General features: G+C 42.8%; 1 protein-coding gene and 1 long non-coding RNA gene across 2 annotated transcripts in view; one reads left to right on the forward strand and one right to left on the reverse strand.

Moving 5' to 3' along the window:
• Positions 1–18,103, forward strand: part of WDR44 (WD repeat domain 44) — a 142,546-nt gene that overhangs the window by 63,173 nt on the left and 61,270 nt on the right. Inside the window, exon 3 of the mRNA XM_068250933.1 lies at positions 17,675–17,749. Within this exon, the coding sequence (XP_068107034.1) occupies positions 17,675–17,749 (75 nt within the window). The remainder of the gene's footprint in view (positions 1–17,674; positions 17,750–18,103) is intronic.
• LOC137529043 (uncharacterized) lies at positions 671–11,001 on the reverse strand. The gene is made up of 3 exons (XR_011023563.1): positions 10,886–11,001; positions 3,027–3,086; positions 671–1,390 (listed from the first exon to the last, which is right to left on the reverse strand). It is a non-coding gene; the product is annotated as an uncharacterized lncRNA (long non-coding RNA).

An 18,103-nucleotide genomic window follows, 5' to 3' on the forward strand; every position in this document is an offset into this window, starting at 1 on the left:
CATGTCGTTATGCCCACATAAATTAGCCACACAGACAGAGATTTGTGGAGCATGGAGTTCTGGCTCTGTTGTTCTATTAATACAGCCACCTGCACAGTCACTTGTCTGGCCTTGTGTTACTCATTGCTTCATATGAGTTTTTCAGCTTCCCACTTCCCACTGAGACATGTGCTAGATACATTAACACATCTACCTGGCTGCCTCCTGCTGTTCTGACACTCATACAGTGCTGCAGTCTTCCTGCTTGGTTATCAGAGGTGGCTTCATTCTGTACAGAGATGTGTTCAGAATGAAACAAATCAACTTCTCTGGACAACAATTGGAAACTACGTGGAATCGATATTGGAGTTTGTAGTCTACCTTGCAACTGCGCGCAAGCTTGCCTTTGTTCAATCAGGTAGAGACACTGCAGCACCGACATAAGAAAAACATTATTCAGGGTGCTCAATTTTTACATTTATTCTGGTTTCAGCAACACAAAAACGATTGATAGAAATAACGGTGATAAATTTAAGGATGAAGATCAGGGAGAGGAATAATTCTACAAATGGGAAACATTCGCACAGGCATATCGAGACCAAAGCTTCTCTCTTTTGAATATAATAGTTTTTATTCAAATAATTATAACATACACAGGAAAGAAGACTGCAGTATGTTCAACATTATTGATGAAAATCACAATCGCATGAGATGATAATCAAGCAGTCCCGGAATAGTGATTAAAGGTAAATGCTGGGTGACCATTAGTAAACATATAACTTGAGATTGTAATGCCTGCCCCCGGAACCAGACTATTAAAAACATCAAATATTACCTACTGAAAGCCGGTTGTTTCTGAGAGCCTCCATATAAAATCTCTTTCAAAGAAAAATGAATGATAGCATCCAATAATATCCTGGACATATAAAGAAAACCAGAAAAGAAAAGGAAGCAAGGAGAAATGAAAAAAGAGGAAATAAAAGAAGGTGGTAGGATCCAGGACACGTTACCCCTCAGCCCAGATCCCCATCCAGCCATGTCTGATCCCATATCAAACTAAAAGGAAGGAGGACCACAGGGTATCTCAAAGGAGAGAGTCTCCCCCTAATCAAGATAACAACTTCCCATCATCAGAATGGGCAAAAGCCTCCCACGCCCGCCAGGTTGAGTCAAATATTTTCCTCACTCAGAGGCCAAAAATATAATCTATTCACTTTCATTTCACACAACCAATCCTGTATTGTAGGAGTTAGAGATCATGACTGTGCATTGAGTGATCTGCCAATGCTTTTGTCCCACTCCCGAATGGTTTTACATTTTCCAAGCTGTCCGTTTGATGGTTTCAATTGATTTAGTCAAAATCAATCAATCTGACATTTTTGAGAATCGATTCCCAGAAGGTGAATCAAATCTGCAAGGAATCAAATGAGAACATCGGTGAGTGTATGAGCACCATTATTTGCCAGTCTCTTTTTAGAATGGAAATGTTTTATATGTAAATAAAAGCATTGTAAGGAAGATAATGTAATATTTGCTATTAGCCCTGGCAATTTATGGAGCCAACGTAAAAACATTGCACAAACATAAGATTGCAGTTGAAAAGAAATTTGTGGAGTATAGGAATGTAGAGGCTGCCATCTTTAAAGGATACCCGACGTGACATGATGAGATAGACATGTGTTTGTACAGTGCTTGGCACACAAATAACTAGGCTATAGTTAAATATCAGGTATGCAAGAGGCTGACTCAGTCCTGATTCAGACAGGAAGTGACTACTGTGTGACCCTCACTGATAAGACATCTCGCATCCGTCCCTTTCTCACTCAAGACACAACCAAAATGTTAATACATGCTCTTATAATTTCTCGTCTGGACTACTGCAATGTACTACTTTGTGGACTACCTTCTAACAAACTGGCCCCGCTCCAGTCGGTACTGAACTCAGCTGCTCGTCTCATTCATCTTTCTTCTCGATCTTCCTCAGCTGACCCTCTCTGTCAAGCTCTTCACTGGCTGCCAATTAACCCGAGGATCCAGTTCAAACGCCTAACCCTAATCCACAAAGCTCTCCACAATCTCTCTCCTCGGTACATATCATCACTCATTTCCAGATACAAACCCAATCGCAATCTCAGATCTGCACACGATCTTCTGTTGTCCTCCTCTAGAATCACCTCCTCACATTCCCGCTTACAAGATTTTGCACGCGCTTCACCCCTTCTCTGGAATCCCCTCCCACAACACATCCGTCACTCGCCAACCTTTGTTACTTTTAAACGCTCTCTAAAAACTCATTTGTTCCGACAAGCATATGCGCTACCCTAGGCAACTTACCTTTGTCCTAAGACCAAATTGCACTCCTACTAGGTATCCTAAAACACACTGCCTTTATATATTTTATCGTATACTACCCCTCCTCTTGTTTCCCCCCATTCCCTTTAGGTTGTAAGCTCGCTAGGGCAGGGCTCTCTTCCCCTTTTGTGTCTTGGAAATCATTATACATTTTATTCATCATGTTACTTTTATCAATGTCATTACCACTTCTGTATTTTGTACTCTGTATGCTGTATCATTTTTTGTATTTTGTCACGAATTATGTATCTAGTATATTAGTGTACACCATTGTCTGTATTATGTACCCCATGATTGTTTCTTACTTTGTACAGCGCCACGGAATATGTTGGCGCTTTATAAATCAATAATAATAATAAGACATTCCTCTTTTTACCTCTTTCTTGCTCTCAGAAGCCATTTTCTGCTAGGAAAGTGTTTTATAGCTGAAATTGCTTATCTGTGAGGGTCACACTGTAGTCACTTCCTGTCTCACTTCCTGTCTGAGTCAGGACTGGATCAGCCACTACATACCTGATATTTAACTCTTTCAGGCAGAGAAAGAAAAAAGGAACACAGCATAGTTATTTGTGTGCTAGGCACTGTATATACACGTCTATCTCATCATGTCACGTTTCGCTTTGGGTATCCTTTAACTAAAAATGCCTGTTGCCTGTCATGCTGGCTGTTCAGTTTAATTATTATCTGAGTCATACCTGCAACAAGCGAGTAGCCGGGAAGATCAAACTTGTGTCTGAGCCTTTGATCTCAATAGTCTGTAACAGAAACGGGACAAGAGGTATTTCAGCCAGACAAATTGCATTTTTAAAAAAGCTAAAAATTGCAGCCAACGTGTCCGTTGTTATAAGTTTTGTGTTATTTTAGAATCCAGCTTCCTTTACTGCTCTGCTTTGTATAAATATGTTGGTGGAACTCAAGTATACACTCCTACAATATAACACATAAGTAGGTAAAACTGCCGTTTTTTTATTGAGAGATTTTAGAAGTACTTAGTGGGAGTGATGTCATGTTTGGTGTTAGGTGGGTAAGGGGGAAATGTGAGTAGTAAAGAACATTTCCATTGCTTGTTTCACATTGCAGAGATCCACACAAGAAATCCACATTTCCAACAAGCATATGCTCTAACTTAGGTCATTCACCTTTTGACCTCATGTCTAGTTTTACTCCTTACTAAATAACCTAATCATGCACTGCCTGTATGTATACTGTATACTTCTCCACCTCTTGTTGCCCCCCAATTCCTTTAGATTGTAAGCTCGCAAGGGGAGGGCTCTCTCACCCTTTTGTGTTTTGGAATTTTATTTATTTAATAGCTCGCTCTCTGTTATAAATTTTATTCATCATGTCACATCTGCCTTTGTAATCACCAGTTCTGTATTTTGTTCCAGTGTGCGTATTTGATGTATGTCATTGTCTGTATCATTATGTACCCCTTGTAGAAATATAAAAGGTAGAAAACCGAGAGCCCAATATAGTGTAGCTTGTATTGGAGGAGTGCGAATGATGAAACGTAAGTATTGTACTTACAAACCAGGGTTACCTCCAAGGCAACCACTGAAAAAGGCAGGTGGGGAGACCAAGCCTGTCCCCACTCAGGATTAAGACGTCGCTCTCTGTGGATAGAGGAAAAAAAGAGGGTGTACCACCCCTCCACCAAGGGTGGATTCTTGTTGTGTAGAGCTGTACAGAGGCGCCAGTAGGATAAAAGTCACTAAAACGTTTAAAACGTTCGGGATGCGGTGGTGGACCAGCCAACCCAAAACAGACACAGGTACTGTCGATTCAAGTAATAAATAATTTATTTATATACTCCAAAGACAAGTTGCAACGCGTTTCACGGGCAAAATCCCGCTTCCTCAGGCAATAAACAACAGGAGTGATACACAGCACGGAGTCCAAAATACGCTTGGCACCTCTGTAATGTGCTCTACACATTATGTACCCCTTGTTTGTTTTCCTATTTTGTACAGCGCCACGGAATATGTTGGCGGTTTATAAATAAATAAATACATAATAATAATTAGTGATAATAAAGGTAGCCATACACTTGTAGACTTGCAGCAGATTCGACCATCAGATTCCTATCAAGTCAGATCTGACAGGAATCTATCTGATATGTGCCACACACTAGGAACAGAATTCCAATAGATTTCAGAATGAAATCTATTGGAAATCGATCTAAATGCATTATTGGACCATTCGATCCAATGCAACTCTATGGGCCATCGATCTGTTGCCAGCAGAATGATCGATCTGGGAATTTGATAGAATAGATTTCTGATCGATCAATTCTATAGTATGGTTCGATGGCTGAAATCAACCACTGTATAGGCCCCTTAAGGTAGCCATACACTGGTCGCTTTGTCATCAGATTCGACCAACAGAGCCCTCTCTGATCGAATCTGATCAGAGAGGGATCGTATGGCTACCTTAACTGCAAACAGATTGTGAACCGATTTCAGCCTGAAACCGTTCACAATCTGTTGTGGTGGTGGTAGTGCTGCCGCCGCTCCCCCCACCCGCATGCCCGCATACATTACCTGCTCCGCCGGCGTGACTGCCCCCGGTCACCGCTGCTCCGTCTCCGCTCTGGTCTCCAGGTCCGGCATGCTTTACTTCTTCCTGCCCGGCAGGAAGTTTAAACAGTAGAGCGCCCTCTACTGTTTAAACTTCCTGCCGGGCAGGAGGAACTGAAGCATGCCGGAGACCAGAGCGGAGACGGAGCAGCGGTGACCGGGGGCAGTCGCGCCGGCGGAGCAGGTAATGTATTGCCACTCTATTGCGTCGGTTGTCGGGCACTCAAACGCCGCTAGCGACGCGCTCCCTACCCGCGGGCGATCGATGGTAATTTTCCGCATGGAGCTATCGACTGGATCGGACGAAATGGATCGAAATTCGGTGTGTAGCGCGAACGATTGGCAGCAGATTCGATCCCAGTGATCGAATCTGCTGTCGAACGGCGGCAAATCGGGCCAGTGTATGGCCAGCTTTAAGAAATGTGTGCAATGTAATTGCTAAGAAAGCACAGTTAGTTCAGGCTCAATAAATGAATCGGTATTCAGAAAGGTGAGCTAGGAAGAATATGACTGATAGAAGACATGATTAGGCTGCCCCGATGCCTGGCGCATGCTAATAATGTGAATGGTGCATTTGCTGACAGGCTGACTAAAGTCAGCTTTTGGACAGATTCCCTATGGGGCTTCCCAGTGGGTCACCTCAAGCACACGAGCTCCCAAATTGATAAGATGCGCATTTATTCCAGAGTACAATGCACTGTAAATGATTTTTTTCTGTGTAAGGCTGTAGACGCAACTTTTTTCAAAAAATCGCAATCGCTGCAATTTTACCACGTTTTTAATGCAAGTCAATAGGAGTGTTTTTAAAAAATGCTCAGAAAGCTTAGATGGTCAGAAAAGCCCTCAGAAAGCACTCTTAGTGTGTCTATAGCCTTACTGTCACTTACAGTGTTTTTAATGTGATAGTTCTGACCTTACTTGACAGCCTTTGGACTAGTCCATCTACTCATGTGGGATTCCCAAGCTTTTCTTTATTTTCAAAAAAGCCCTTTCTAAACAGCAGTTGCTCAGTCCAAATGCCAAAATAGTGTGTGAGCGAGCAGGCTGGCCATCTTGAAATCTCTGTAGAGATCCTTGTCGGGAAGTGCTTTTTAAAAGAATAAAGAAAACCTTTAGGTTTCCTCATAAAGGAGAAGGACTGTCCAAAACATGTCAGTAACGGTAAGAGCCATCAGATTAAAAACTCACTGTAAATGATAGTTTCATAGAAATAGTCATTCACATTGCAATTTTACAGTTTTTGTCATAGTGTCCATTAAAAAAAGTAACTGCAGCCCAGCATTGAACATCATCTCCATCAGTAGCTGATACCCCCTTTACCAGTTGAAATCTTTACCTTTTCTCAAATAGTTCATGTGGGAGGGGGGGGGGGTCTGTTTGGCTGATATTGTGGTAAAACCCCTCACAGTGTGATGTCATGACCATGGCCCTGACAGTTTGCTGTCTGTGAACCTTGTTGCGTTGTGGGAATTATAAGCAATTTTTTTTCATTGTTATTTTCACTACAGTACCTCTAAAAGTATGAAATCAAAATTCAGATTTTCATTTTAAGAGGCTTAAGAAATGTAGAAGAGAATGTTGCAGGCAAAATAAACCAATGGCTTTGCTGTCATGCTTTAACCCACACAAATCTGCAGTAAACCTTGTACCAGGCTGTGAGATTCTGTGCTTAATCAGTGACGCAGTAAGCTGATTGTACCAGGAACAAACTGGTTTACCGCTTTGTCATGGTGGACCCAGATCGATGTAATGCCAACTCACAGAATGTGAATCCCTCATCTCTGCGAGGCTGCCCGTTTCTGTGAGGAAAGCCACAGCTTGTGACCTCATTTTAAAATTGGGAAACAAGGTCTAATGTAAACTTGTTGTGTTATGCAAAATTGGAACTGACACAGCACAGCCGACGCCAACCTGTGTGCTAGAATTTAATTTTGGGAATATCATTAGCAGGAAAAAGTACCAGTGACTGAGTTAAGTACCTAATTGTGTTTTGTATTTATCAAGAAAACCTCCAGATTAGATTGTTGCTCATGTGGGTGCATCACAGATGATTGTTGCAAGCTTTTATCAGCAAAGAACGAAAGCTATGCCTCTCAGAAACTATGTAAGAAAAGCTGTTTTTATTTTTCTAAATAAATGTCAACTGAAATGACTGCCATGAGGAATGTTTCTTAGGTTTAAAGCTGAATTTGACACTTGAAGTGAGAGGGATATGGGGGCTGACATATATTTATTTCCTTTTAAGCAATACCAGTTACCTGGTTGTCCTGCTGATCCCCTGCCTCTAATACTTTTTTAGCCATAGACCCTGAACAAGCATGCAGATCAGGCTTTGATTAAAGTATGGCTGAATTTGCCACATGCTTCTTTCAGGTGTGTGATTCAGACGATATTGCATGAAAAATCAGCAAGACACTAGGCAGCTAGTATTATCCGTTTTACTTCAGGTATCCTGTAAGCCTCGTACACACACCAGGTTGCCTGTTCTGAGCTGTCTTGGCTGAGAATCTGGTGTGTTCAGGTATCACACGGAGTCACTCCCGGAGCCATTGTGCATTGTTCCACTCTCATCCCCCAAATCTGCTCCATTGTGCACCATGTCATCGTCCCTACACCCCTTTCCAAAGAAACTTGTGTTAGAACAAACAGGGTTAAAGTCATTGCCCACTTATACATTTGAAATAAGAACTAACAGCATAGTTGAAGTATGTGGTTGTAGCTGTAAACCAATGTATTGGTACCTGTCGAAATACATTAGTGAGTTAAAGCAAACTAACAAAAACCGCTCATCAAAAGTTACTTCATGCCTTCTGAAAACTGATATTCTAAAATGTCCTGGACACACGTTAGTACCCCAAGAAAAGTTCAAAAATATCTGGAGAAATGTGGTGTTCATTAAAAAGCTAGTCTGATCCAAACAGCCAGTTAGTCATTCATCATATTTAAAGGACAGATGCGGGGTAAAAAACCTTTGCATTGCTATTAGGAACGTACGTTCCGTTTGTACAGTATACGGATCTTTTGCAGGAACAGATCTTTTGCAGATACTGATCTTTTGAATGTGTACAGCATCTTTGTGTAGAGCATCCTGCAAAGATTTGTATCTGATGGGGAGTTCAGCTCAATAGAATAGACTGTGTAGGTGTGGCTCTCATACTACATGGAAGGGGGTAAAATTAGTCTGATATCTTTCATTTATCTTTCAAGTGTGTACACACTTGAAAGATAAATGAAAGTGTGTACATACCACTCTTAAGAACAGAGGTTCATTCAAGTGTTTTCGATCAGGTATTGAAAACACCTGTGGATGTTAATGAGCAGCAATCAAGCATAATAAGCACCAATTAGGCAGATTTAAAATGCCTGTGATACTCAGCTCCTTCTAGACATTTTACTGGTGTGTTTACAAACATAGTGAAGTCAAGAGAATGGTCCAGGAGGACAAGAGAAGATGTGATTTCTCTTCACAGGAAGGGCAATGGCTATAAGAAGATTGCAAAGATGTTAAACATACCAAGAGACACCATAGGAAGTATCAGGGCACTGTTGAAACGCTACCTGGTCGTGGCAGAAAGATGATGCTGACTTTGACTGCTGTGCACTACCTGAAGTGCAAAGTGGAGAAAAGTCCCCGTGTGGCTGCTGAGGAACTGAAAAATGATTTGCCATATGCGGGTACTGAAGTTTCAGCTCAGACAATAAGGCGCACACTGCGTAATGAAGGCCTTCATGCCAGAACTCCCAGGCGCGCACCCCCTTGTTGTCTCCAAAGAATAAGAGGAGTTGACTGCAGTATGCCTAAAGTCATGTGGACAAACCACAAAAGTTTTGGGATAGTGTTCTGTGGACTGATGAAACAAAATTAGAACTGTTTGGGCCCATGGATCAACTCTGTTTGGAGGAGGAAGAACAAGGCCTATGAAGAAAAGAACTCCTTGCCTACTGTGAAGCATGGCGGGGGGTCAGTCATGCTTTGGGCTGTTTTGCTTCTGCAGGTACAGGGAAACTTCAGCGTGTGCAAGGTACCATGAATTCTCTTCAGTACCAGGAGATATCGGATGAAAATGTGATGCAGTCCGTCAGAAACCTGAGGCTTGGAAGATGTTGGACCTTTCAGCAGGACAATGATCCCAAGCATACCTCCAAGTCAACTAGAGATGACTGAAATGATCAAAATCAATGTCAAACTGTCCAAAACACTAAATTTTAGTGTGGGTTGAATAATTTTGAACACAACTGTAATAGACAATGTTTTCCTAACTACCTTCCACAGTGCGTTTCTGGATAACTTGTGTGAAAACACCCATGTAACATAGCATTTGTCCATGCCATAAAATTGATGTGCAGTGTGTTCTGCACTGTGCATGCATTATAACACCCATGGTGTGAACTTTAGCCTTGCTTACATGTACAAGGAATATCCCGGGTCAGGGATCAGGATTCGATCCCTTGGGTGACATTGCAGGGCCAAAGCTGTGCAGATGCATTGTTGTCCTCAAGGTCAGAGGTTGGCTAATGGAGCGGCGTGCTAGAAGCATTATACGGTGGGAGAGGGGGAACAATGCTCTTGGCTAGTGCTTAGCCAAACCGATCTGCTAGGCTGATTGCTGGCCACCCAAGCCACCGAAGGGGGTAGAGGGTCCCTGTACACACACTAGTTTCTCAGCAGAAGTGGCTGTTACCAGGCACCTTGGTTGAGTTTAATCTAGCGTGTGCACAAGGCAACCTTTAAAAGAATAGTTTGATACACGCTTTTGAAGACAGGAGTCTCTTGATCCCATAGAGCTTCCCCGATCTTCTCTCCTGCTTTCCCCTGCTTAAATTTGCCACCATAGGGAGTCCTCAAAATGGTTTCAGAAGCACTTGCGTCACCGAGTGCTTCAGATGACGGGCGCATTCATACTGCGCATTTGCAAGCCCATAATTGCACTTGCGCAGTATGGATCTGATAGTCTTCGGGAGTACTCAGGGGCACGAACTTGCCAATGCTACCTGAAGAGGCCCAAAGACGTATTTGACCTGGAAGTCTAATAATTTTTATTGAAGGGAGAGTTGGGCAATTAGGACTTGGAGAGAGGACCTGGAACGCTCTGTGGAATCCAGAGCCTTCCCTCTCCATACGCAAGTATCTAAGAGTCTATTTCCACTAGGATCTTACAGTTTGCATACGTTTTTTTCCCGTATGTGAATTTTTACATGTTTATATTCATTTTAATGCAAATTTTCGTATGCTTCTAAAAATCATTACATGGGAAACTACTGCGTAGTGCACAAATCTGCAGCATGCAATCCATAATTTTTCTGCATTGCACCCCATGCTAAAATGCTAAAATTTGCATTCAATGGAAATGACTCCATAGACCACAGGTGTCGAACTCCAGGCCTGGAGGGCCAGGTCCATGCCAGTGTTAAGGATGGACTGAGAAAGAAAGGAATATGTTCTACATGATGGACCACGCCTTTCCGGACTCAGACCCATAAATTCATTTGAGCTTTGTCAAAAATGTGTGAGGATCTCGGCCCTTGTAGGACCGGTTCGACATACCTGCCATAGACCTTCATTTGTTTCATTCGCATTGCGAATTCGTACTTGGTGAAAACGGGTCCTAGTTGCCCAGTCAGCAGACCTATTTGGATAAGAATGCTTGCACAAGCCCCATGTGCTTGATATTCAGGTTTGTTTTACAGGAAAACCATAATAAGGGCTGGTTCACATTGGGTAGATATTTCAGCGCTGCTACAATGTATCACTATCGATACATTCACACTGCAGCGGTTGCGATTTTGATTACTCACAAGCGCGATGCATGCAGCGTTTTGGGGGCGATTGCTCTGTACCGGAATCACAAGCGCAAATTGCGAGATTTTGGCTGCTGAATCGTGGAAAAGCACCCAATGTGAACCGTCCCTAATAGAAATTAGTTTTTACCTCTATCTCTGACAACAAATCACAGAATCATGTAGAAGTTGGTATTTACCTGTGTGGGAGCTTCTGCTGGCTGGTGTCAGACACCAGTTTTGTTCCAAGCAGTGCGCTGTAGGGTTGAAGGGAGAAGTCCCATAGTCATAGGATGCAGCCAGCAGCACTGCTGCTTGTTTGTTTACTATGAAATGGAAAAAGAATGGGCGTTCCAAGCACTGAAGCAATCTTCCAGCGTTGGCGGCAGTCCAAAATGTTTTTATGGATGACAGATCAAAGCTGCTGGCCAACATCAGGATGCTGAAGAAGCTCCCTTACAGCTTCTAAAACTAACTTTTCATACACCATTCTGTACTTTTGCGCAGAGTCAGATGTAAACATTGGATATTTTTATGGCCATTATTCGGCTTTAAGCATCAGTGGACATCTGCTGTCTACGTAATGAGCAAATGCTTCACCCACTAACAATGTTGCTGAACAAAATGGGAATTCTAGACTGCAGAATTGCAGAACTGGAAACATAATGTAAAATGTCATGCAAATGCTAAAATCTTGATGGCTCATCAAACCCATGATTTGTTTTTATCTGTTTCTGGTCATTGGCTAGTTACGGAGTTCCATGTTTTGAATAGGCTTTGACAGTTAAGAGCATGAAAAAGATGGAGTCGGGGGAATTTTGTGGTACCTGCAGTCAATGGCCTCAATTCACTAAGATCATGCTGGAGGTAATAAGCCAAGAGAAAACTTGCCTCCACACATCAATCTTGCCTTATTAAAGTGTAGAGATAAGTTTTCACAGTGAGAGAGTTATCTTATTACTTCAGTCCTTAAGTTACCTCTGTAGTTATTTACACATGCAGTTAATTAACAGTCTAACTTTAGGATTCTGGAGTTATTTTAATGCTGGGAATACACAGTTCGTTTCTGGTGCTCGATTCTCCTCTCGATCGTTTTTGCCACTCGATTTTGCAGTCGATTCTCTTACCTTCTGCTAGTTTTTCTTTTTCCATTCACTTCTATCAGAAATCGAGCAGCAAAAGTGTCGAAAGGAGATCGGACATGTCGGAAATTATCTATCGAACCATCTAATCACCTCAAAAACGAACAGTGTATTCCTAGCATTAGGGCTCGTTTCCACTATAGCGAATCCGCATGCGGGCACTGCATGCGGATTCGCATAGTCAATGTAAGTGGATGGGGCTGTTTCCTCTTGTGCGGCGGCAGGAGCGTTTTTCGGTGCGGCAGAAATCTGCACGGCAGAGCCGTCAGATTTCGCGTGCGGGAGGAATGCGGGCGAATCGCCGCTAATGCATTTAATAGGGAAATCGCATGCGGCTTTGTCATGCGGATTTCCCCGCGATTTCGCATGGTTTGCTATGGAGCTTTACTCAGGCAGTGACATGGTTAAATTCGCCTGGCTCCTTGCCATGTGAAATCGCGGCTAAATCCGCATGCGGAAACGCAGCCGCATGCGATTTCTTCTGCGGTGGAATCCAGGCGATTCCGCACCGCAACAGTGGAAACGAGCCCTTAAAGACAGAAGAGTTAACGTTAGGTTTGCCTGAGGTAAAATGTTTCCTGAATACTACATGCCTCATCACCATGGTGATAATTCTAGAAACATTATTAAAGACAGGAGATAACCTTAGTGAATTGAGGCCAATGCTTTCATAAACTCAGGAGTTGGAGTTGAAGTCTCACCCCTCCACGCCCCTCACCTCATAGGAAAGCTTTGCGTACATTCCACACATTTGTTAGTGCTGTGGTCAGACACTGGACCTAGTATGAATCGTTATTTTTTTTCTTTTTTTTCCCTTGCTTTTATTTACTTTAAATAGCATTTCACTCTGGCATAAGATTTAATGAAAACTAGTTTCTCTACACTTTATTGCCCATACAGGTATCCTACTTTTTGTCCTCAAGTAATGTCACTTGTGTAGCAATCACAAGTCCTCTCAGATGTGAATATAACAGAGCTGGGAACTGCCATTGCAGTAGATGTAGTGTATCAAATGTATTCAAGAACATCTCAACTATATGCATTAACTAGTTCTATAAAATACTATATACATAATAAACACATCACCTTGAGTTCAATCGCAGACTTGGGACTCTTACTCCCATAACACAATGTCAAATAATAAACTATATTTAACAATTTATGTACAAGTTCCAGTCTAGAGTATGAATACTAAACACAAAACTGCCACCCAAACAATACAAGACAACACCTACATAGACATCACTCAAACACCCCCTTTCCTGAAAGAAAAAATTTAACATCAACATTCATACTGTCGCTCACATAAGAAGTGATAAGTGTACATATGAGACATGGTGGCGTAGTGGTAATCCCTCTCGCCTTGCAGAACTGGGTCCCCGGTTTGTATCCCAGCCAGCGCACAATCTGCTAGGAGTTTGTTTGTTCTACCTGTGTCGGTATGGAATTTCTCTGGGCACTCTGGTTTCCTCACACATCCCAAAAACATCATACATATAAGTTAATTGGCTTCCCCCTAAATTGGCCCTAGACTACGATACATACATAAACATATGACTATAGTAGGGATTAGATTGTGAGTCCCTCTGAGGGAAAGTTAAGTGACAAGACAGTATACTCTGTAAAGCATTGTGTAAGATGTCAGCGCTGTGTAAATACTAAATAATAACTAATCAAAACTAGCATGAGAAAACAACTATAGGAGTGAAGAGAGGAAAAAAAACTGCCCCATGGGCCTGAGTGGAAGTCAAAGCCCATATTTTCAGGAGTGGCATTGGGAATAAAATACTGAAATTTAATTCAAGATTAACTGGGACATTGTCTTGACTTTGGAAAACAGTTTTCTCATAATTACATGTTTAGTCTGAAAATCCAGTTAAGTGACTTCCGGTTCTGCAGTCAGTTTGGTCAAGCTCTGCTAGATTGCAGCCCTACATGTAGGTCTTATTTTTGAGATCTGTTGTATGGAGACGGGGATGTACTTTAGGTTTGCAGACTAAGAGGTTGCAAGTCATAAGCTTTGAATGTTGTATTCATTTGGCAAATTTCTGTTTTCCGTAGCATTTTAGTAAGAGCTCTTTATGGTCCATTTTCAGCCCCTTACACACTCCTAATGCTGGGAATACACGGTACGTTTTTGAGCCATTTAGATGGCTCGATTGATAATTTTCGACATGTCTGATCTCGCACCCGATCAATTCCGCGCTCGATTTCGCATAGGGAACAATGGGAAAAGATTAAAAAAAAAAAAACGAATGGAAGATAAGCGAATCGAGCGGGGAATCGATCGGGCGGCAGAATTGAGCAAAAACGCACCGTGTATTCCCAGCATTCGAGTTCTGGTTCACCATGAGCTTGCCGGGGCAATCTGTACTCCTTCTTCAGCTATCCTATTTATCCTAATATGTGCACATCTGATGTGCTGCTGATTTTGTTTATACACTGACAATGGTCTGTCTGCATTGTGTCTTGCAAGGTCTACTGTTCACTGTGATCTTGCACAGACATAAATACTTGACTTTGTTTCCCGAGAGGGAAGGAAAAAATAAATCTCACAGCTCTGGTTATTGCTGGAAATGTTACAGCCTTCACATCCCATTGCTTTTTCTCGGGTGGATATACTGTATGTGATGTATTTGTATAGTGCTGTTGTACCTACCTATGCCTTTTTTGGAGATTATAGAACAATTTCGTTCTTCTGTACTTGCTGCATTGATGGTCTAATATCTCAGCCTAAGGAAATATAGGCTCACACAGTCTTAAAGTGAATGGGAACCGCGTTTAAAAAAAAAATTAAGCAAATACTTAAGGAGAGGGAAGGCTCTGGGTCGTATAGAGCCTTCCATCTCCTCTCTCGGTGCTCTCTATCCTGTGCTGGCTCCCCTTTCAATCCCCCACTGAAAGGGTATTTGGAAGTCTTCAGGAGCCGGGTCCTCCCGAAGACGTGCGGCTCCATACTGCACAGGCGTGAGCGCGCAAGAGCGTGCTTGCGCAGGTGCAGTTAGTACAGGGCCGCCCTTCTTCAGGAGCACTCGGGTTCCCTGAAGACTTCTGAAGCCTCCTTCGGTCGGGTAAAGCAGTATTTGACTAAATTAGTCAAATACTGCTACCGGGCGAGCCAGCACTGGAACGAGGGGACCAGGAGAGGAGCGGGTAGGCTCTATAGGACCCAGAGCCTTCCCTCTCCTTGGGTAAGTATCTGTCTTATTTTTTTTTTTTTAATGCGGTTCCCATTCACTTTAAGCCTCATACACGCTGGATGGTTATCAGCCGAGGCAGCTGGTCAGGACTGACTGTGGCAAGCTAGGGTCTGATCACCCTAAGGCCAAGTTTCCATTTGCAGGGGGCGATGCATAGCACTGCTTTGTAATGCAATTCTTCCTGATCCATTTATAACCCTATTTATTTATAATGAACTAGGAACCTTAGCACGTTTAATAACGGGCTCTAGGTCTGTCACCGCCGCCACCTGTCCGCCCGACTGCCGAGTGCGCGCACACACGCCCGGCCCCCCGGCTGTCCTGCTCCCGTCCCAACAACGGCTGTCCCTGTGGCACATGCGTAATAACTCAGACGCAGGGGCACACACACACTGACATGGCTTGGTGTAATTGCCTTCTTAAAACAGAAGGAAATTTGCAATAATTCAGTTATAAATGAACATTTGTGGTTACCCACAATGCACTACTACTAAATATGCAAATTATCCCTTTTTGCCCTTTCTTAAGCCAAGCAAGCATCCAGAACTGCTGGTGTATAGCAAGCCTATAGCTTTACGTTTAACACAGCCATATCAAACCCACATGTAGACAGCCAGTTTCGAACTTTTGGTCCTCATCAGTACATGGCAGGGATTGATAAGGCTGTATGAAATAGGGCTTGGACGAGTACAACAGAGTAACCAAGCAGCTCAGGGAGACCCAAACTACTAGGAATGTATAGGGGAATAAAAGGAACCACAAAGCCCTCCTACTAAAAAAGCAAAGCTTGGTGTAATTGCTTTCTTAAAACAGAAGGAAATTTGCAATAATTCAGTTATAAATGAACATTTGTGGTAACCCACAAGTTTGGGTCACCCTGAGCTGCTTGGTTACTCTGTTGTGCTCGTCCAAGCCCTATTTCATACAGCCTTATCAATCCCTGCCATGTACTGATGAGGACCAAAAGTCCGAAACAGGCTGTCTACATGTGGGTTTGATATGGCTGTGTTAAACTTAAAGCTATAGGCTTGCTATACACCAGCGGTTCTGGATGCTTGCTTGGCTTAACAAGGGCGAAAAGGGATCATTTGCATATTTAGTAGTAGTGCATTGTGGGTAACCACAAATGTTCATTTATAAATGAATTATTGCAAATTTCCTTCTGTTTTAAGAAGGCAATTACACCAAGCTTTGCTTTTTTTAGTAGGAGGGCTTTTTGGTTCCTTTTATCCCCCTGTACATTCCTAGTAGTTTGGGTCACCCTGAGCTGCTTGGTTACTCTGTTGTACACTGACCTGGGACACAGAGACACAGGAGTTTTATTAGGTAGGATAGCAGTGCAAATGCACAAGATTGCAACCATGCCTTGTGATTCCACGGTAAAAAGCCACGCGTGGATGGGGAGGTCAGTCGATGTCCCTGCAGATCGCATCACTGCGCGTTGCTGAAAACACAATTAGCAATGCGCAGACGGGAATGAGGCCTGATGCGCTTCTGTCCGCTTTTCAGCATCTGTAGCATTGATGTGCTGCTGAAAAGCAGACAGAAGCACATTACAGTGTTCAAACCTCTAGTGTGTGTACAGCATTCCCCGATGCATCACTGAGAGATCCAGAATGCTGGGTCATCATAGTTGAGCACATTTATCTTCTTATTCCTCCCACACAGTATATTCCTCTGTTCACTACAATCCACTTTGCTTCCAAATTGTCTGTGCATACTGAATATTTGGTTCACAGGAGGAATTTCACAGAGGGAAGAAGGTGATGCAGTGCTTAGGCACTAAACTTAATGGACACATTGGGCATGAGCAGCACCTAGGAAACTTAGTCATTGTTTTTTTTCTTTTTACTTTTTTTTTTTTTTTCTAAAGAGGAAGCCAAGGCAACATAAAAATAGTAAATGCCTAAGGAGAGAGAAGCCTCTGGATCATGCTGAGGATTCCCATGCTTTCCTCCGGTCCTTTGCTGCTGCCAGGGACCCTCCTTAACATTGGGGCTTTGCTCCTCTGCACCCGCTCAAGCATACCCGTGCAGTAGCATGGAGCCGCTCGGCTTAAAGTGCAGGTGCAACCATACGCAGGCTCAGTATGGCAGTGCTTGTGCCTGGAGAGGAGCGGGGCCCCAAGGTTCCTACCTACAAGCCTTTGTCAGTAATCATTGGGGGCAGGAGGACAGCATGGGAAGCCTCTGTAGGATCCCGAAGCTTCCCATGTTAACACTGCCTACTGATCGCGCCCCAGTAGCTGCAGCTTTATTTATTTTTTTGGTAGGTCTGCCATACATGTTTACATGTATCCAGACAACTCCTACCCAAGCTCCAAAGTTGTTGAGTAATTATTTTAAATGATTGGATAAATTAGTCACTGACTGCCCCTAGCGACAGTTCCTGAAAACATAATATGTCCCTCTCAGTAGTGAAAGGTATGAGTTTGGCTACCCCTGAGTAATAAGGTCATGTGGTGACCCTATGTTAATTGCTCCGCGTGTTTTCTTATGGTTGTATAGCTATATGGATAATCATGCTGAGGTAGGAGTAGCCTTCACTTAATCATCCCAATTATCTGCTTGCATCTTTCTGGGGGGAGTTTGAGTGACATTGCACTTTGTGCTGTAAGCTATGTTTCTATTCTTGTTGGTCTTTATAGGAAGAAGTTACCATACATGAAAACCCTGGGGCAGAATCTGGAACCCACACACCAAAGCAAGATGACCCAAAAGAGGTTTGTGCAGAACACTTGGATTATTTTACACAAAGTATTTTAATCTTAAACCCGCTAGAAATGAACACATACAATTTAGATATCCAGGTTAGTTGAAGCTTGGCTTTCTGGAGCTTCATAGCAGTAGAGTATTGTACCATGCTATTGTTCTAATATTAATAATAATATTAGCCATCAGTAAAAGCACGATGCTTTAAATCTGGATGATACTTTTTATTCGCTTGCTTCAAGAGAACCTGAGGCATGTTTGTCAAATCATATTAGGACATAGAGGCATGTTCTGTGTACAACAGGGGTCTCAAACTCGCGGCCCGCTGGCCATTTGCGGCCTTCGATGCAATATTTTGTGGCCCG

This window comes from Hyperolius riggenbachi, chromosome 8, assembly GCF_040937935.1.
Source record: "Hyperolius riggenbachi isolate aHypRig1 chromosome 8, aHypRig1.pri, whole genome shotgun sequence".
NCBI lineage: Eukaryota > Metazoa > Chordata > Amphibia > Anura > Hyperoliidae > Hyperolius > Hyperolius riggenbachi.